Source organism: Perognathus longimembris, chromosome 28 (assembly GCF_023159225.1).
Source record: "Perognathus longimembris pacificus isolate PPM17 chromosome 28, ASM2315922v1, whole genome shotgun sequence".
NCBI classification, from domain to species: Eukaryota; Metazoa; Chordata; class Mammalia; order Rodentia; family Heteromyidae; genus Perognathus; species Perognathus longimembris.
In genome coordinates this window covers 43,149,188-43,170,720 of record NC_063188.1, presented here as the reverse complement: position 1 = coordinate 43,170,720, position 21,533 = coordinate 43,149,188, and the positions used below count along the sequence as shown (strand labels likewise).

Sequence of the window (21,533 nt, the reverse complement as noted above, 5' to 3'; positions counted from 1 at the left end):
GAATATAGAGCTGTCTGTTCTTTTTTCCTTCCTTTTTTTTTTTTTTCAATATTGGGATTTGCACTTGGAGACTCTCACTTGCTAACCATGAACTCTGCTAACTAAGCCATTTGGCCAATCCCTTTATATGTCAGTTGTTTTTATTTTTATTTTTGGTGGCTTGGGGCTTGAACTCAGGTCCTAGGCACTGTCCCTGAGCTTTTGTGCTCAAGGCTAGCACTCTACCACTTTGAGCTACAGCTCTACTTTTGATGCTAGGATCTGAGAATTGCAGTTTAAAGTCAACCCTGGGTAGAAAAGTCCATGAGATTCTTACTTCCAAGTAAATACTATAAGGTTGGAAGAAGAGCTGTGGTTCAAGTAGTCAAGCACTAGCTTTGAGCAAAACAACAACAACAATAAAAAACTCAGGGACAGTGCTCAGAACTGGGATGAAAAAAAGAAAAACAAAGCTAACTACTCTTCAACTACATTTGTAATTATGATGAGAATTGCATCTCCTAAAAGTAAATTCCCACAGGAGGAAGGAGGAAGCATAAAGTCATTATGTGGATGATTGTGATGGTGGGTGCAAAGGCCAGTAGAGATTGAATCTTCTGAGCGTTGTTATCAGAATGGTTGTTTTCACTGTTGTTCTGATTGCACAGTTATATTAGATTTAAGCGGTCTTTCTTAACTGTATTTTTCCAGAAGCCCTGTTAGGTGTGCAATTTTGCAGAATGATAGATTTTAGGACAACATAGGTAACACTGAAGTATAATGTCTGGCAATTTTTTCCCCTTAAGTGCCAGTCCTGGGTACTGTTTCTGAGCTTTTTTTTTTTTTTTTTTTTTTTTTTTTGGCTGTGCTCTACCTCTTCAGCCAGAGCTCCACTTTGGGCTTTTTTGGTAAATTGGAGATAAGGGTTTCATAGACTTTTCTGCCAAGAATGGCAATCCTCAGATCTCAGCCTTCTGAATAGGTAGGATTGCAGGTGTCTCCAGGCTGTCTGGTACTTTATAAAAATTTACGTGATAGTTTGGTGCTTCACACATTGACTATGCTTAGTAAGTATTTGTTTATATGTAGTGGTCTTTTAATTCACAAATATTTTTGTGAGTCTAGTTTATTATTTCTCATTTTTTAAAACTAAGTTTAATTTTTCGTTGACTTACCCAAAGTGTTTAGGTAAGGATAATAGATGTCTCTAAAGAAGGATTGAAGAAAGATTTCTTTCTTTCAGTTCTGGTTTTTAACAATAACCCTGATGTGGGAAAAATGATTTCAGTTTGTTTTTAACTACTGTTTGCATCAATTGGAGCAAAATGTAAATAAAATTCAGTAATTAAGACATAGATAAGATAATCACAATTAAGTTGAGATATATTATAATAGGGACCTACAGTCTTTACTTTTTTGTGGTAAAGAAGACTACAGATGCTTTACAAGCATCTCGAATTGAATATTAAATCTAGTTTATCTTGGTGTGAGGATGATGAAACCCATCAAAATAATACCAATTAATTTTAAAGTCTATTTATACACTCTAAACAGAAATCATCTGTATTATAATGCCTTCCACACTCCTTTCCCACCCTATTTAAATAATAATAGAACTTATTGTAGGAACCTTTCTGATCTGGAACTTCTATCTGTTCTCTATCCTCTATTTGTTCTGCTTCTCTTGGCAATCTCCTACCTGCCCACCTCAATTTCTTAGCTGCAGGATGTTTGCACATGCTGTGGTTATTTCTTTTGGCTGGAATGCTATTTATTTACTGTATTGTAATTGTTCAATATATTTTTTAATTTAATATCCTGGGTCTCCTCAAGGCTCCATAAGAGTCAGCCACATCTGTCTTTCTTCTTTACCACTAGATCCAGGATGCTTAGCAGTTACAGGTTACCAGCAAGTACTTAGTGCCTTCAGTCGAACTTAATTCAATACTCAGCTTAAGCACATCATCTTCAGGACACCTGGTTAGTTATCTCTATCATGTGCTTCCTGTTCAAATCTGTTCTACAGTAGAAAAAAATTCTTTGAAAGTTTGTCTTTCCCAATGGACTGAAATTCAAAAAGGCAGAAATGATGTTATCTTCATACTTCTAATCCACAGTGTTTTGTAAAATATCCAGCTTTTTAGACGGAGCCCAATAAATGAGTACTGACAGATTATTAAGAAATGTTTGGGGCTGGAGGGCCTTTAAACTTTGGCTCACACCCACATCTCTCACACAGGAATTCTTTGGGACCATTGGCTGAAGAAACAGGTCACTATATTTCTGTAGCCTTAAGTTTTACTCAAAATTTTAGGAGGGTAGACATTCAGATAAATTAAAGTGTGTGTATATGTGGTGAATAAAATTCAAACTGTGAAAAAAAATTCAAACTGTGCCCAATTTAAGTCAAACAGGAACTTCAACCAAGCAAAATTACCTTGGGCCTGTTTGACCACACTGTCCTGGAGCATGCAGTCCTTCTTTGCTGATGTCCTTAGGTAATTTATCACTTCAGGAGTGCAGAATGTCATACCTGAATGATTAAAAAGAAAGTTAAAAACTAGGACTAAGTTGAGATTAAAGCTGTTTTCAGGCTGGGCACCTGTGGCTCATACCTGTAATCCTAGCTACTCAGGACAAGGCTAAGATCTGAGGATACTGGTTGAAACCCAGCCTGAGCATGAAACTCTGTGGGACTCATGTGCAATTAACCACCAAAAAGGTGGAAGTGTAGCTTGGCTTCAGTGGAAGAGCGCACAAAGCTCAGGAACAGTGCCCTGAGTTCAAGTGCCAGTACACACACACACACACACACACACACACACACACACACACACACACACACACACACAGAGTTGTTTTCAGATATGCAACTTTTATTTCACTCCAGGATCCAAGTGTATTTTCTCTTTACATCTCAGTCACTGTCAAATTCATCCTAATGCATATGAGCATATTCAGAGAGAAATTCCACTCTTTTTGTAGAATGTGAAAAATTTCACAATGTTTACAACTTCATGTTGGTGGGACGGGTGGTAGGAGAGGGCAAAGGGAGTCATAGCCTGAGGACAGTTTCAGTAACAGGCATATGGATATGTTTATGGACCTTATATGTAAATTTATAGGACATGCATCCATTACCATATGGATGATTGTTCTCTGGTAACCTGGAGGTTCATTTAAATTTATTTTAAGAAGTCTTTCCTAAAAAGCTTGAGAAGCTTTTTGAGAAGAAAATAATCAAGGATTAAAAACAACATACTTTGCTCTGGTGTCCACACTTGTCTAGGGATTTATATCAGAAATTAAGTTTCAAGTCACGTGATCTTATGGAGCCTTCACAACAACTCTATCTTTGAACTAGATCAAGTAAGCAAAGTTAGCCCTCTATTCCACTGAACTCAAATCTGTGCTTTCGTTCAAGAGCCTAATGACACTGCCAGGATTAGTTGGAGGGTTCTGGCTGTTTGTACTCCCCTGCTGGTCGCCTGGGAATAAAGGACAGGCTGTATTTCCTCAGTCCCAGCGCAATTACGGCCACTGAAGCGCCCACTCTTTCCACTTTGACCCTTACAATCTGTCTGGGCAATGATTCCGAGCTCAGGGTGGCTTTCTAACAGGCTGCCAGTTTGCCTGGCTAAAGTTACATCTTCCCACAGCTCCTAGCATGGCCACACTCCCGCAAGGGGGACCTTTGCTAGGAAAAGCGCTTTGGCCTGAACCTGTGAATGGGGACACTCAAGTCTCAACGCCAAGGAAAAGTGGACGCTAATCTTCCCCTCTCCTCAGTGTCCCCATCTGTAAAATGGGCTGCCTCTCCTCTCTCGTGGCTAGTTCCCTCGCATGTTCCATTACCCTAGTAGGAAGTAAAATCAGTGCTTCAGCACAGCTGAAAGTCCCCAGTTAGGAGCTAGTCGAGGTGCTGGGCATGCTCAGTAGCCTAGGCCCGCTCAGCCCCAAGTCGGAAGCAGCTTTCAGTGCTGGGGCGGCCGGTCGCCTGCACTTTGATGAATCACGTGTGTGGAGGCCCTCTTAAAGGGATAGGCATCTACTTTTCCTCCACCCCCTAAACACCGCCCAGACGGCGGCGGCAGCGGCGATCCTGGTAATTGCAGCTGTTTAGGTCAGGGCTTGCCCTGGCAGCGGGTAGTAACCAAAAGCGTGGTTGCGTCGTGGGTGCGTGGAAGTCAGGAGCCTGAGATCTGCGGCATCCTGGCCACACAACCCTCTCCCCAAGGAGGAGGAAGAGGCGCTGCCGACTCAGCGAGGGGCAGCTTGAGCACCCGAGGGGCTTTTCTTTCTTTCTTTCTTTCTTTCTTTCTTTCTTTCTTTCTTTCTTTCTTTCTTTCTTTCTTTCTTTCTCTCTCTCTCTTTCTTTCTTTTCCTCTCTCTCTCTCTCGCTCTCTCTCTCTCTCTCTCTCTCTCTCTCTCTCTCTCTCTCTCTCTCTCTCTCTCTCTCTCTCTCTCTTTCTCTGCTTTTTTTTTTTCTTCCGTGAAGGACAACGTAGGGTTTCAGGGTACAGGTGATCGAGCCAGAGAAAGATGGAGCAGCCTGGGGCGGCGGCGTCCGGAACCGGAGGCGGCAGTGAGGAACCCGTTGGGGGCCGGAGCAACAAGCGTAGCACCGGGAACCGGGCCGCCAACGAAGAGGAAACGAAAAACAAACCCAAATTGGTGAGTGATTTCACAATCCCCGGCAGCCACGGAGGACCGGGAGAGAGGGAGATCCCTGGGTCTTTCCTGTCTACCGTTGAACACCGGAGGGAATCGAGGGGGAGGGGGCATCCCAAAAGTGACCGCGACCTCGCTCTGTCAATCCGGGATCCGCAAAAGGAGCAAACACGCCAACGCACACTTACACCGTGGGAGAAGAAAACCCCTCTCTCTACTTAACCCCTTTCTCACTCTTGCTAGCTCAAGAGATAGTGGGAAAAGAACACCCTAACCCCCACGTGGGGAGACCCCGAGTCCCGGAGAGTATTGGGTAGGGCTGTTGTTTGTTTAACTTGTGACTTGTGGCTACAAACCTTTTTTTTTTTTTTTTTTTTAGTGATTCCATTTCCCTCTCACCTCTTGTCACTTGCTGTGTTTTCCCTCTTAATACTTTGGGTCTGGGGCGGGAAACCTCAGCTTCCTTTTCAATCTGAGCCCATTCTCAGTCATGCAAGTCAAGATAGAAACACCACGTAGCCCCCCACCCCTTGGTTAGACTTTACCAGAAATCGTAGAAGTGCCTAAGTGCGGTTTTTCTCCATGTGTTCTTTCCCAAGAACATTTCTGGGGGACAGGGGGGGAGAGCGTGGGAATTGAAAGCTGCTTAAGTGCCACCAAGTGAACTGTGTGGGAGGACTGGACATAGTCTTACAGTAGTTGCACACAGTTGATTAACAGTGCCTCAAAGCATTGGACACACTGTGCCAGGTTCCCAGACCTGAGAGCTCTGAGCCAATGCTAGCAGCCTATTCCCTGCCACTCAAACCCACTGAGCAATGAAATCCATAGGGCCTCCTATTGCATTGGGAAACACTAGAGTTCCCTCAACCCATCAGTTCAAAGGGTTCCTCTTTCTACAAACTTTCTACTTTGGGTGGCATGAGAGCAAAGGGTTTGCTGGCACAGATTCTGCCAATACTCACAGCTAAAAATTCTTAGGCCAGACAGGCAGCATTAACCAGCCACATGTTGCTTGTCTCTAGATTTCAGTTTTGAGAAGCAACAGGATTATAATAGAGATGGTGAGACACAGGTAAAGAAAGCCATTTCCTGTGGCATCTGGCCATTTGTATGGACCTGCATGTACTGTGTGCTTTCCTATTTTGCATTTCAATTCCTGGACTGTCCTGGTTGGGAAAACAGTGCTCAAAACATGATTGTTTCAGGAGATAACACAGCCTTCCTTTGCTTGATTGCAGTAGGTCTTGATGACAAATTTCAAGTCTCAAAAGTTCCAAGAAACTTGAGGCACACTGTGAACTTATTTACTCCCAACTGTCGGGTTACCTAGTATTTAAAAATAAACTGAGTCATGGGTTCTTTGACTTGTCTGTGCTGGTGGAAAGTTAATGGGTTTAATGGGTGATAAAACTTACAAACTTACCCTTTGTGACTGAAATTTCGAATGTTTAATGTCTTTTAAATTTTGATGATATAATTTTGAAAATTGTCAGTGAGTACATATTCTTTGTTCTTTTTTTGCCCTAGTTTAAAACTTGGGTTTAATCAGTAATGAAAAGTTAAAATAAAAAAGGAAAGCTAGATGATAGTTTCCATAAATAATGCATTACATCAACAAAATCTTTACAATTTTAAGCATTTATCTCTATTAGTAACAACACTTTGAGTATATTCTTTTCTTCCCTTTGGTCATTTGTCTGGTTTCATCTTTTATATCTTACTTCTTTTGACAAGATAACTGGACAGTTAGGATCTGGTGCCACTTTCCTTCCTAGCTAACTTCCCTGTTCCATGTTGAACATGGCTTGCCACTATAGAGCAAGAATTTAAATGCAGGAGTTTAATACCACGTGTGTATTTATTTTGTTTGTTTTAGTCCTCAAGCAAAACTATTAAACCTTCTGGGATTGTATAAACAAATGTGTCAGTATTAATAAAAACAGACTTACAAAATCATTATGACAAACTTTGAGGCAAAGAATTTGGCAAAACTAAGATTTTGTCAACTTTTTTAGCCAGCAGTTCATCTGGGGCTCTTAAAATTTTGCTAGTAAAAGTTTAGTTTAGTGAAGTTTTATTGTAATTTCAACTATTATGTTAACCACTTCAATAGTTCTTAATTGCATATATGTGTGCATGTATAAAGGAATTGTGGTGTGGGATTATAAAAGAGAGCCCTATGGCTACAGAAATTATTTATGTAGGTGGTTGTGGGGGTTACTGTTTCTTAGACTTCTCAATTGTCTTGAGAACAAATTGTGTTTATTTTCTGAGGCTCAGGGCTTTTGTTAGTTTCTCAAAGGCGCCATCACCTATAGAAAGGATAAGAGCTGCTGCAATACCAAAGAAAGGCAGTAAAAGAATTTTGATTCTACTCTAAACCAGGGAGGGGAGGTCAGCCATGAAAAGAGAAGGAAAACAGCACGGACCACAGGATGGTTGACACTGAATTAAACTCTCCTAGGGTTAAAAAGTTATCCACACGAAGTATATATAGCATGAACTAGGAGAAAAATTTCTACTACATAGAAAAACTTTAGTACAATGGATTCTGAAACTGTAAAGTTTGTAATTTGGTTGTTTTCACTTAGTTCCTGTGTTTCTGGACAAATGGAGATGAAGATATATTTTCTATAGAGAGGTACTTTTTTCATTTATACCTTCAACATTTTCCTGTGCATTAGAATTTTTTGGAGTGGTTTTTCAGTACGGTAATGATAGGTTTATCTTAATTAAATCAAAATTTATTAATACACATTTCCATTGTCTTCATATCTGTTTCCTCGTGATCACACCTTTAGTGTGGTATTTTTTTTCAATTTTTTATTATCAAACTGATGTACAGAGAGGTTACAGTTTCATACGTTAGGCATTGGATACATTTCTTGTACTGTTTGTTACCTTGTCCTTCATGCCCCCCTCCCTCCCCCCCTTTCCCTCCCCCCCCAGGTGTTCAGTTCACTTACACCAAACAGTTTTGCAAGTATTGCTTTTGTAGTTATTTCTCTTTTTTTACCCTGTGTCTCTCAAATTTGGTATTCCCTTTGAATTTCCTACTTCCAATACCAGTAAACGCGGTTTCCAATATACTCAGATAAGATTACAGAGATAGTGTAGGTACAAACATAGGAAGGTGATACAAGAACATCATCAATAATAGAAACTACACATACACATAGGACGTTGAAAGTAGTTACAACTGTGGTATAACAATTGTTTCCATAACATGGAATTCATTTCACTTAGCATCATCTTATGTGTTCATAAGGGTATAGCTATTGGGCCTTGTGATGCTCTGCTATGGTTTGCCTAAACCTGTACTAATTATTCCCAATAAGGGAGGCCATAGAGTCCATGTTTCTTTGGGTCTGGCTCACTTCACTTAGTATAAGTTTTTCCAAGTCCTTCCATTTCCTTACAAATGGAACAATGTCATTCTTTCTGATAGAGGCATAAAATTCCATTGTGTATATGTACCACATTTTCCTGATCCATTCATCTATGGAGGGGCATCTGGGTTGGTTCCAGATTCTCGCTATGACAAATTGTGCTGCGATGAACATTGTTGTGCTGGTGGCATTACTGTGATTTTGTTTGTGGTCTTTTGGATAGATACCCAACAGTGGGGCTGCTGGGTCATAGGGGAGTTCTATATTGAGCCTTCTGAGGAATCTCCATACTGCTTGCCAGAGTGGCTGAACCAGTTTACATTCCCACCAACAATGAAGTAGGGTTCCCTTTTGGCCACATCCCCTCCAACAATTGTTATTATTAGTTTTCTTGATATATGACATTCTTGCTGGGGTGAGATGGAATCTCAATGTTGTTTTGATTTTCATTTCCTTTATGGCCAGTGATGTAGAGCATTTTTTCATATGTCTATTGGCCATTCTCATTTCCTCATCAGAGAAGTTTCTTTGTAAGTCTTTAGCCCACTTGATGAGGGGGCTATTGGTTCTTTGCGGTTTTGTTTTGGAAGAAGGTAATTTTTTTAGTTCTGCATATATTTTTGAGATGAGGCCTTTGTCTGTTGAATGGCCGGTAAAGATCTTCTCCCAGTCTGTGGGCTTTCTGTTTATCTTGCGAGCTATGTCCTTTGCCGTGCAGAAGCTCTGCAGTTTGATGCAGTCCCATTTGTCCAACCTTTCTTTGATTTGTAGCCTTTCAGGGTCTTTGTTAAGGAAGTTCTGTCCTGTGCCAAGGAGCCCAAGTGTTTCTCCTACTCCTTCCTTTAGTGTTTTCAGGGTGCCTGTTTTGATTTCAAGGTCTTTAATCCATTTGGAATTTCTTTTGGTGCAGGGTGATATATAAGGATCTAGTTTTAGTTTGTTGCATGTGTTGAGCCAGTTTTGCCAGCACCACTTGTTAAAGAGGCTATCTTTCTTCCATACTATTGTTTTAGCTCCTTTATCAAAGATTAAGTAGGCGTAGTTCTGTGGGTTCAATTCTGGGTCTTCAATTCTGTTCCATTGGTCTTCAGGCCTGTTCCGGTGCCAATACCAAGCTGTTTTTATTACTATAGCTTTATAATACAGCTTGAAGTTGGGTATTGTAATTCCTCCAGCACTGTTCTTTCTGCTTAGGAGTGTTTTTGCTATTCTAGGTCTTTTATTGTTCCATATGAATTTCTGGATTGCTTCCTCTATTTCATTAAAGAATGGTGTTGGGATATTAATGGGTATTGTTTAGTGTGGTATTTTGAAAAGAAGAAGATGAGCCTGTCTTGGATTCATTGCGTTTTAAATCATGCATTAGTAGTTGAGTTTTGGATTTTATGTAACTAGCTAGCTAGACCCAGATTGTAATAAACCATCAAACAGTGTGACTTGTAGATTAGTAATTTGGTGTCAAGAATGGACTTCTATTTTGTTAAATTGAATAAGAGAGCTCTAGAAGTGTTCTGAAGGAACTTCATCTTGAATCTTCCATATTTAGTGACTTAGTCATTAAAAGAAGCCACTATTAAACTAACACCATACGCACATGGGTACACACACAGACAGACAGGCAGTAATGTTAAATTACTGACTAGGAATAACAAGATAATTTTCTGGTTATTATGTATCTTCTATAGCATTTGATTATTCATTTAGATTTAGGTGAATAGTGTTTTGATTCTAGATATTAGGTTCTAAGAACAATGATTTCATTTATTCAGCATGTTTATTTTGTACATACTACATGATAGGTGTTGCTCTACAGGATGGTGATGTAAGGATGCTCAGAGTTCAGTTGGGCATAGAGTTACACACCTGTAATTCCAATATCCTGAGCACAGAGACAGAAGGATTTTAAGGCCAACCTGAGCTACATAGTAAGATAAAATGTCCCAAGTAAAGATGGTCATGGTGAGACACAAGCAAAGTTGATTATTAAGGGTCAGTATATTAAGTTATTGTAGGAAGTCACAGAGGATAGTGCTGTAAAAACCATGCAGGGCCTGGCACCCATGGCTTACACCTGTATTCCTAGCTACTCAGGAGGCTGAGATATTAGGATCACAGTTAAAAGCCAGCATGGGCAAGAAAGTCTGTGAGACTCTTATGGCCAATAAACTACAAAATAAAAAAAATCTGGAAGTAGAGCTATGGCTCAAGTGGTAGAGCACTAGCTTTGAGCAAAAGAATCTCAGACAGAGCCCAGGCCACATTCAAGCCCCAGAACCAGTACTCCCCTAACAAACAAACAAACAAAAACATGCATAGACCTGTAGGTGACACTGAATGCTTGAGTGATGTAAGAGACAAATGTATCATTTTGCTCTGAGCCTTGAATAATAGGGCATTAGTTGAAGAGGAAAGTCATTCTATCTTGGAAGGTCAAATGTTGTCCAAGATACAAGTGCAACAAAATATGGGAGTGGGTCTGTCAGAAAAGAGTCAAGGCCAAATCACAATGGATGGTTCTATGTCATGTTACAAAATTACAGTTAACTTTGGAAAGGAGAGTAAGTGCTTCAAAAGATTAAAACAAGAGCATTCCCCGATCAGATAGTTGACTGGGTAGGGGTGGGAGGGCATGGCTTGCTTTGCCCTCAATTCAAGGCCCATACTGACTCCCCCAACAAAAGAAAAACAAAAGGCAACAAGATGTTGTATCTTGTTGGGAATGGAGAATGTCTTAGAGAATATTCCAGCTTGGACACAGAAGTTAGGGACCTGCATTTCAGTTGCTGCTCATGTATTCATCCACCTACCAGCTCATGTTTCTCTGTAGCTGTCTCCTGCTGCCCCACTATTGCTCTCCTCACTGTGTCTGCCATGTTCCCCATGTTTCTCTTTACTATGTCTAACCCCATTATATAAGCCCACTCCAACATCAATATTTTCTTTTTTCCATTAGACATTCATTGGTTACTTCAAGTTACTGGGGGCTCTTGGCCATGGTGGATTTCAAGTTATACATTCATCTTGTCTCTACAGAGATTTTCAAGTGCTTCTGGGAAAGGGTCCTTTTTTGTTTATTCTAAAAAATGTGGCAGGCTTGCATTTATATGCAAAGTAACTTAATAAATTATTACTGACTGAAGAATTGTTCCGTATAGGCCAGATGTATTGAAGGTATACATTGTTGGACATGGTTTTTGTTTTAAAAAAGATCTTTTTGAGGGAATGGGGATACTGGAGTTTGAACTCAGGGCCAAAAGTTTACTAAGCAGCACTATATCACTTGAGCCATGCCTCTGACACATAGTTAATGTTTTTATGCCATCCTTTTTCTTAGGATATGTACTGTATCAAATGAATCTATTTGTGCATTTCTGCCCCAGTCTCCTCTTTCTCTCCTTCTCCCTCTCTCCCTCTCTCTTTCTCTCCCTCTTCCCCCATCTCTCCCCCTCCCTTCCTCTCTCTCTTTGTCTGTCTATAGGGATTAATACTCTGCTTTTTTTTTTCTCTACTACTTGAGTCACACCTATTTCTGGCTTTGTGTTAGTTAATTGAAGATAAAAGCCTCACATGGGCTTGTTTGACAACCTCCATTCTCAGATTTCAGCCTCTGAAATTCACACAACTCTTTCAGGGCCATGAGAACTCACCACACCCTGACTTTGCATTCTTTTAACCTCCAGAGCTTGAACTTCCATGTAGAGAAACAGTACAAAAACTGAGCTAAGTAACATTTTTCTGTTATTAGTAGGAGACTCAAAATATTGGCAAGAGAATACAGATTGTAGAACCCCAGTTTCTAGTTTCTTTTCTTTTGTTTGCAATCTCTGCTTAGCATTTAACATCAGAAGTTTAAGCTTTCTGATTAATATCTGCAAGACAGAGATTATGTCCCCTGACTAATTTGCTTGTTTGTACTGGAATTACACTCAGGGCTTCCTTGCCAGGTAGGTTTTCTACCTCTTAAGCCGTAGTTTCAGTTTTTGTCCTAGTCATCCTTCAGATAAGGTCTTATTTCCTTACTTGAAAGCATGCCTGAACTGTGGTCAGCCTATTTGTAGGCTTCCAGTCATTGCTGGGATGACAGGCTCATGTCACTGCATAGAGCTTCCCTCTGTACAGAAGTTATGTGTAATGCCTGGGCTTAGCCTTGTATCAAGAACTTCCCATTCTCAGCCTCCCAAGTAACTCAATAGAATTACAAGTATGAGTTGCTCGTACCTGGTATTTCTATAGATGCAACCCTGCATCTCAACTATTCCATGCCTCTACTCCTTTTTTTTGACATGGTTCTGAGACTTGAACTGAGGGTCTAGGTGCCCTCTGAGATTTTGTTCCTCAAGGCTAGTACTCTACCACTTGAGGCACAACTCCACTTCTGGCTTTTCTGGTGGTTACTTGGAGATAAGGGTATCACAGTCTTCCTGCCCTTATTGGCTTCAAACCTTGATCCTCAGATCTCATCCTCCTGAGTATCTAGAATTATAGGCAAGAGCTACTGGCACTTGACTGAATTTTAGAGCAAGTTTCACAGCCTTAGGCTTCCGTGCTTAGGCAACTCTATTGAGTATCTGGAGCAACAGGTGCCTGACACTTTGCTAAGCTTGATTTTTGCTAGCAAGGTTACGATAAAATGCAGTAATGAATGAAAACACATTTAAGAACTTCTATCATCTTATACAAATAAGGAACATTATAATTAATCACTTATATTACCAAAAACAGATAAGTTTATAGAGCTGGGAATATAGCTCAGTGGTAGAGCACTGGCCTACCATTCCTGAAGCTTGCCATCTCATTTGCATCACTGCAAAAAATAGAAACAAAAGCAAAAATTGCAACACAACAAAAAGAAAGTAGGGGAAACTCGAGGAATGGCTCAAGTGATAGAGCTCCAGGCCCTGAGTTCAGTTCCTAATAATGCAATAGAAGAAAAGAAAGAAAAGAGCTGAGGGCCATATTTCTTGCCATTTAATTCCTCTAGCATGATTGTTGTGCAGTGTATCGCAATCTGCTCATGTTGATTGGGTGTTCTCTCCTCAAATCCATTTGACCATGTGGAAGCTTATACCTTCTCTGTTTTGCTAATAATTCTCTTGAATAAATATGTGAGCTTAATTTTTTTCACTGGAATTTTTTTGTATGTCTGTATTTTTTTTCAGGCAGAAAAAGTTTATTGAGGGGAGAGCAAACTGCCAGCCCACACAAGATGGAGGTGTGGGGAGATAGAGGGGAAGGAAGAAGAGAGAAAGAGGGAAAGAGAGCATGTGTTTATTTTGGAGTGCTGATACTAGAGCTTGAACTCAAGGCCTCTCTCTCTCAATTGACTTAGCTTTTTTCCCCATTGCTGGTGATCTACCACTTGAGCTTTGAGTGCCTCCACTTTGAGGTTTTTTGCTGAGTATCAGAGTCTCTTAGATTTTTCTGCCTAGGCTGTCTTTGAACTGAGTTTCTCAGGTCTCGGCCTCCTGAGTAGCTAGGATTACAGGGGTGCCTGGCTTGTAATTTTAAAACCAGATTAGCTTTTTCTTTCAGTTCATCAATTTGAGGCATTCACAGTTTTTGTTAAGAAAATAAAATTTTGACTAGGCTAACATTGCTCAAAAAGAAATGTATTCATTCCCTGATGTAGGTAGCTGTAATCTCACTGTATATCACCTTTATAATAACAGAAACAACAGCAACAAAAAAACTTTCTCTAGGTCTCTGACATTTGTCAGGGAGCTTATTGTTGTACAAATAAGGAAACTGAGTCACAGTGTATTAAGGAGACTAACAGGGATAAATCGCAAAGCTATCACTTCTGTTGTAGAAGTTATCTATAGTACTGAGTCATTATGCTTCAGAGATTCTAAAAGTAAAAAAGTTGTCCAATCTGTGTTCTTTTGTTCTTTTTTGAACACTTTGTAATTGTATTCCACCTAGCTTTCACTCTTAAATATCAAAGCTTGAGCAATAGCATGTCATTGAAATGAAATACTATTTTTTCCAACCTGTTCTCAAAGAACACTGTAAAAAAACAGGATGCTCTAAAAATAGTACAAGCATAATGTATGTTTATTTACATGAATTAGCACATGTAAAACATATTTGCCTGATCAGGTTGAATTTCTTTTTCTGTCTCAATGATAACTTTAAGGAGGCACTACTGAGTCTTAGTGCTTGCTTGGTATGTATAGAGCCTGGCCCAAAAGATATTTGTTCCATTCTTTTGGCAAAAGAAGATAGAAAACATAATTTTGAACTCATCACTATTTACCCAGCCTTTGGTTTCATGAAGGTTTCAGAGTATTGATTTAGGAAAAATAAGCTACATTGCTACCAAATACAGATCAGCAAATCAGCCACTTCCTTGTTTCCTCTTCTGTCATTGCTTTATAAAGTGGTACTTGTTTCAAGTGGGAAGCTTCTCAGTGGTTAGGCAGGTCAGGCAGGCCTCAGTACAAATCCAACACATTTCATTAGGAAGAAATTATTTCCAAATAGCTCTCGACTCAATCACCTAGCAAGTCTGATGCACACCTAAGAAGAGAGTTATTGTGTGGGAATTTTTAATGTTATTTGTTCTGTCATAGTCCCGTATTTTGATAATGAAGTATTCAATATTTGGAGAAATTAACCAAACATATTTATTTCTAAAAGTCACAGAGACAAAACCTAAAAAAAAACACATTCATACATATATGAGCAACAAATAAATACAAAAATTAAAAAAGTAGGGAAATGAACAAAATATAATTTTAATTAATACAGTATTATGGATACAAGTAGAATACCGCTAGAGAAGATTTTTTTCACATACTTTAATTTGTTGGTGTGTTACCAAGATAAATGTAAAAGTGATAACATTTTTCTTTAAAATAGGACTAATTAATATGACTTTTTTGTAAAAAAAAACTTGTAAAAATTTCAGATCCTAAAAAATAGTGAGAATAGTATAACCATCAAATCCTAGATGTACTATTTTTTTCCTACAAACTTTGGCATACATCTCTGATAATGACTGATTTCTTAAAAATATAATCGCTGTCACTCGTTTAAAAATTAGCTTATATTTTGGTGTCCTCTAATGCTTAGTCCATAAACAAATATCCTCAATTGCCTCACAAATAGATTTGTGTGTGTGTGTGTGTGTCTGTGTGTGTGCACGCACACGCGCAATGTGGGAACTCCAGTATGGGTCTTGAGTCAGCCTTATGATCTTCATGTTTTTCTGTACAAGGTTGGTGTTCTACCACCTGAATGATGCTTCTGCTTCAGGTCTTTTACTGGTTAATTGGAGATAAGAGTCTCAGGGTGTTGTCTGCTGGATGGGCTCTGAACCTTAGTTCTCAGATATCAGCCTTCTGCGTAGCTGTGATTATAGGTGTGAGTCACCAGTGCTAGGATAAAAAATAGATTTTTAATCTCGTGTGCCTAATTAATGTATATTCAACAAATACAGCCTTAAATTAATGGCAAAATCTTGTTGCAACTAGCTTCACATGAAGTATTTCTATAAAGCAACTCTTTACTTTTTTAAATTACATTTTAAGGGGCTAGGAATGTGGCTTAGTGGTAGAGTGCTTGCCTAGCATGCGTGAAGCCCTGGGTTTGATTCCTTAGTATGAAATAAATAAAAAAGCCACAAATGGTACTGTGGCTCACGTGATAGAGTGCTAGCCTTGAGCAAAAGAAGAACATATAGTGCATGCTGATCATTGTCACCTCTTCAACATTCTCACCTCTTCGACCTACCCCTTCCCTTACTTTTCTTAATTCTGTGGTATATACAATGAATTCTTGACTGCATTCTCCCCCTCTTCAACCCTCTCCTGTTGGGTCTACCCCCCCTCTTGTATGTACCCATTTCCTTGTGTTGATTTTGTTGGGCTTTGGCCTAGTCTTTCTAAAAAGGTTATACTATTTGAGATCTCCATAGATTCTATTATACTTCACTTAATAAGCATCAACTCAGAAGTCTGTAGAAATAACCACAAAAATTGGCTTGACATGTGTAGACTCTTTGACATAGCTATGGTCTGCTGTATGAAGAGACTAAATTAAGAGCTCTCATTTACTGGTAGATTAATCAATCACTCCTTACTTTGAAGTATGTGAGATGGAATAAGACTTATGTGTGAGATTTTTTCTACCCTTAGGGAAATATATACAGTTGGGCCAAAGGAAAAAGCATTCTTGAGATCTCTAAATAAACGATTCAAGCCAGGTGCCTGTGGCTCATGCCTGTAATCATAGCTATTCAAGAGGCTGAGATCTGAGCATCATGGTTTGAAGCAAGCCCAGACAGGAAAGTTAGTGAGACTTATTTCCACTAAACTACTCAGAAAAAGCTGGAAGTGGAGCTGTGGCTCAAGTGGTAGAGTGGTAGTCTTGAAGCTCAGGGATAACACCTAGGCCCTGAGTTCAAGCTCCAGGACCGAGGGTTGGGGGAGATTCAAGCTGGCATCACACTGACTTAGACCTGAATCCTAGCTACTCAGGAGGTTGAGATCTGGGGATTTTGCGGTTGAAAGCCAGTGGGGGCAGGAAAGTCCATGCAATGCTAATCTCCAATTAGCTATCAGAAATCTGGACTTGAAGCTTTGGCTCAAGTGGTGGAGCACTAGCCTTGGACAAAAACGTGCCCCACCTTTAGTTCATGTCTCATGATTGGTACACACACACACACACACACACACACACACACACACACACACGATTCTAGTAACTAATACATTCGTACAACAGTTAATTTCATGTTACAAGCTCTAGCTTTATTTTCAAAGAATTACCAAGTTCGCACTTGCTTTTTTATCCACTTTGGTAAACTTTAGGTTAGGGAGGCTGGATGACTGGGTGAATAAATCTTTGCAAATAACTCAAAACTCTTGGCTCATGATTTTGAAAAATGGGCTGTGCTAATGAGGTGATGCAGCTGGGGATGGGTGGAGTGGGTGAATATGAGACATCAACTTCACACAGACTTGCTAAAGGAATTGCATAACTGCTACTTTCCAGACAACAACTTAATACAGTCATTGTTCTGGATGGTGTTGGCACTATCATTTCTCTATTTTGGTGAATCCAACTTCTTGGATAACCATTTCTTGAACTAGTTAGGTGGGCAATTTCCCTCAAAACTGGGAGATGAGAGATAATTTGTTAATTGTTGGAATGACAGCTGGCATTCTCTCTTTTGTTTTGCTCAAGGAAGGGAAGTTATGGAAGAGCTGTTTTTATGTGCTTTGAAATAAATTACTGGGAAAACCTTAAACATTTAATAGCATGTTATTCTGGCTGGAGCTGTTTAGGAAGATTGTTTATGTAGATAGCACGATCTAGTGTAGGCTGTTCATACTTTGAACTTGAATGCCATATATGGATAATACTACACCAAGGCCAGTACATGGATTGGACCCTGCTAAGCATATTAAAGGATGATGTACTAGTCCCAGGACAATGTCTTCTTGGGTCACCTTTTCTAATTCACACAAAGTCCTGTGTGGGATTTTGACTGCATTTAAAACTTGATGGATTTTATTCTCATACTAGATGGGAAATTCAGTAAGCAAAGGACATAATTTAATTTCTTAGAGAAGAATTTAATTTCTTTAGAGAAGGATTTTCCCCCTCAGTATTGAATTTAGTGCCTCATACTTGAGTATCTAGCCATGTCTTCTACCAAATGAGTCACCCCCCCATCTTTTTGCTTTAATTATATTAGAGATAGATTCTCACATTTATCCCTTAGATTGCCTGGACAGTATTTATGCTTCCTGTGCGGTGTGGTACTGTGCCCGGCTGGCTTTTATTGGTTGAGATGGGGGCTTTGTGAACTCACGTTCCCACCTCCCAATCAAGCTTGAACCACGATCTTCCCAATCTCTGCAACCTAAGTACCTGGGATTACAGGTGTGAACCACTGCACCAGCTTCCATTAGCTTCTGAATTATTGAAATCCTCACATGCACATGGCTGTGTCCTTGAGGAGCTAGGCTTGGAGGTTCCGTATGCTAATTGCCTTCTCTTGTGAAGGCTTCTCCCTTTCTTCTCATCTTCCAGTAAGTTTCTTGACATTCTTGGTTCACATAGTCATAAATAATATGAACATAGCTGCCTTTTTTGAAGTCTTTGTCATGACTTTAATTTATTTTCCTTTATGCTGCCTATAATACAAGACAAGAACATATAAAACCTCAACATGGGTTAAAACAAATGGACAGAGGCATTTCTTCTGGTATGCTGTTCAGTCTGGTACCTCACATTACAAAATCAATGTTTTACAGAAGAGTCAGTGTGTACATAAAACATTTGAGAGCAAAAATAACCTTTACTTAGGCTTCCCTCACAGCTTTGTTGTGTATTGGCACTGCCTTTCTCCCCCTTTGGTTGAGTAGCTAATGGTCTCAAAACAAGCTATTAAAAGGAAGAATAAGTTTATGATGCCGAAAAAAAAAGAGAAAACATAAAAGGTCTAGATTTTATCTATGCTGGGTGTTTTGGATTTTTCCTGTCTTTGTTTTTACTAAAGCAAGGTTTGTCCATATTTTGTCAACTAAATACTAAGACTTCTTCCATACAATCTCTACTTGCTTCATCAAGTAATTTTCACAAATTTCTGTGGGATCCATTTTCTCTATTTTTGTATAAAGTGACTTGGCCTGAGACCCAATCCTTCATTTTAAGTGGTCATATCATTGTATAAAATGATATTGAGATATTAGTTACACTTTAAAGTAGTAATTGTACACGGCTTTGGACCCAATTTGCTACACTTTTCCTACCTGTTCTTGCTAATTGTCGGTGAAAGTGTGTTATTATTTTATGTTACAAATTCCTGCTTTCAACCTTGTCTCGTCCTTCCCTTTGAATAATCTGGTACCACTTCAGTGTGTCTAAAGCTGAAGGTCATTTTGTCCTTTGTCATTTCTTACTGTTTTTCATGAATATTATCAGTATAGAAGGATTGGTATTGGTGAGTGAATGTGATAGATTTAGTTAGAAGCATTTCTCACATACATACCAGTTGAATTGATATGAACTAATAGAAATTGTATTTTGAATAGTGTGTGCATGAGCGCATGCACACACACACATACCTACAATACTCCTGGGGCTTGAATTCAGGGCCTAGTTGTACTCCCTTAGCTCTTTTGCTCAAGCTTGGTGCTCTACCACTTGAGCCACAGGTGCACTTCCAGCTTTTTGGTAGTATCTTGCCTGGGATGACTTCAAAGCACAATGCTCAGTCTCAGTATCCTGAATATGTAGGACTATAGTTGTAAGCCATCTGCACCGAGAAATATTGGCTGGGGCTTGAACTCAGAGCCTGGGCACTGTCCCTAAGCTTCTTTTTGCTCAAGGCTAGTATTCTACCACTTGAAGCACAGTGCCACTTTTGCCTTTTTCTGTATATGTGGTGCTGAGGAATCGAACCCAGGGCTTCATGCATGCTGGGCAAGCACCCTAACACATTCCCAGCCCAAACATTTCATATTTTTAAGACTGTACATGTGGGGGGAGAGGGAAAAGGAGAAGGGGGGAAATAAGGGAGGAGGTAACAAATTGTACAAGAAATGTACCCACTGCCTTACAGTATGAAACTGTACATCACTTTGACAATAAATAAGTAATTATTCAGAATAAAGACTGTACATGTATTTGGTTGAATTTGAAAATAGTTTGTAAACTACTGGATTGAAATAAGTTGAATAAGATATGTAACTTTTGTTTTGAGTTTGTTTCTGGTTATTTAAAAGGTTATATAGAAATGAGCTCACTAATTTTTTAACAATGCAATGCTGGACAAGTCAATTTGTCTTCTTTTTGGCTGTCAGTTTATTCTATAAAATAAGGGAGTTGAAATGGATGATCTACAAGGCTCCATTGAGCTTTGACATATCAAGAGTCAAAGGTTATTGAGAACTGTAAGGAATCTGCCCTAACATAAATACATGACATCTGGATTTCAGTTGAATTATGAAAAATGATTGTTTAAGGCTGAAATGGTAAAGAGTGAATATTCTAGCTAACCTTCCTGTCATATGTCTGGAGATTAGACTTTGTGGAGTTCAGTGAGGGCCACAGCAACATTCTTGCAAGCACACACTGTACAGAGTGTGTAGCGCAATGTAATCTGTTCTAGGGAATCCAAGACCGCAGGTGTTTGGCTTGGTTCAGTGATCAAGTACAGTACACAAGCGTCACAGAGGAGATTGTCAGTAATACACAATATTGTAGGTTGATTTTGCAAGTGTTTTACATACATATGTGGAGAATCTGGGTACTTACACTATTTCCATCAGGTCATGGATAATTGTGGAAAAGGACAATTCATTATTTATTGTGAAAGCAATAAACATAATACCCACTTGACATGGGTTCCCTAGGGTTTTGGGTCTCTCGGTCTAGACCAGGGAAAGGGCTTATGCAGACCATAATTTGTCTTGTACGACTGAGTTTGGGAGACAAGACACTCTTATAGTGAAAAGCTTGTTCTTTTCTGGGATGGGGAGCTATTACTTTATCCTCAAGATTGCTTGCTATTGCAAAAAGAAAGATAGTCCGGTGTCAGCGGCTCATGCCTGTAATCCTGTCTACTCACACAGCTGAGATCTGAGGATTGTGATTCAAAGCCAGTCTGGACAGGAAAGCCTTCTAGACTTACCCCAGTTAACATCCAGAAAGCCAGAAGTGGTGCTATAGCTTAAAGTGGTAGAGCCTGGAGCAAAAAAGAGCTCAGGGGCAGCACCCAGGCCCTGATTTCAAGGCCCATGACAACAGCAAAAAGAAAAGAAAGGAAAGGGCGAGGCCCATGCAAATACCTTGTGTGAAACCCTTAGCATACCCAGTAAGCATATACTGGTATGTTCTAAGTTTGATGTTCAGTTGCCTTCATTCATTTCATCTCATAGTAATCAGTTCATGTGTGATTTTTTTTAAAAAAGGCCCTGAGCAGATCAGTAATTTGCCTAAGGAAATACAGTGGTGAATTTGGCTTTCAAGCCCAGAGAAACTAGCAAATCCATGTTTTTAACCATAATTTTCTGTATTGCCTAAGAGCCTAAACTTTGGGGTAGCTTTAATGAGCCTGGCGATCTACTGGCCCTGCACACACGTGCTGGGTGGCCTAGCCACCATTGGAACTGTGCTTACATACAAATTAGAAGACAGGGGCCATTCATTTTTGTACTAGTAACAAACGGAAAGAATAAAAGTCTTTGAATTACTGCCATGAAACAGTGGGGTATATGCATAACCACTTGCTAGAAATAAGCTAGCAGTACAGACATGATGTGGCTGGGATTTTAATGCTATTTGAGCACAGTTCTCAAAAATAGCAATCCAGCCGTTATTAAGTAATTGAATGGTTACCACAAAGTTCCCTCTATTACTGTTACTGATTCTCTGTCTCTGTCTCTGTCTCTGTCTCTCTCTCCCTTTGTTCCCCCCCCCCCCCAGCATTTCTGGAAATTATGATCAAGTTCCATGGAAGGTCCTGCTACCTATGTC

The 21,533-nt window shown here is 39.6% G+C and overlaps 1 protein-coding gene across 1 annotated transcript in view; it reads left to right on the top strand.

Moving 5' to 3' along the window:
* Window positions 1-4,075: 4,075 nt before the first annotated feature.
* Diaph2 (diaphanous related formin 2) overlaps window positions 4,076-21,533 on the top strand; it is an 826,225-nt gene continuing 808,767 nt past the window's right edge. The window contains exons 1-2 of the mRNA XM_048336944.1: window positions 4,076-4,299; window positions 4,471-4,653. Of these exons, the coding sequence (XP_048192901.1) occupies window positions 4,522-4,653 (132 nt within the window). The 5' untranslated portion in view covers window positions 4,076-4,299; window positions 4,471-4,521. The remainder of the gene's footprint in view (window positions 4,300-4,470; window positions 4,654-21,533) is intronic.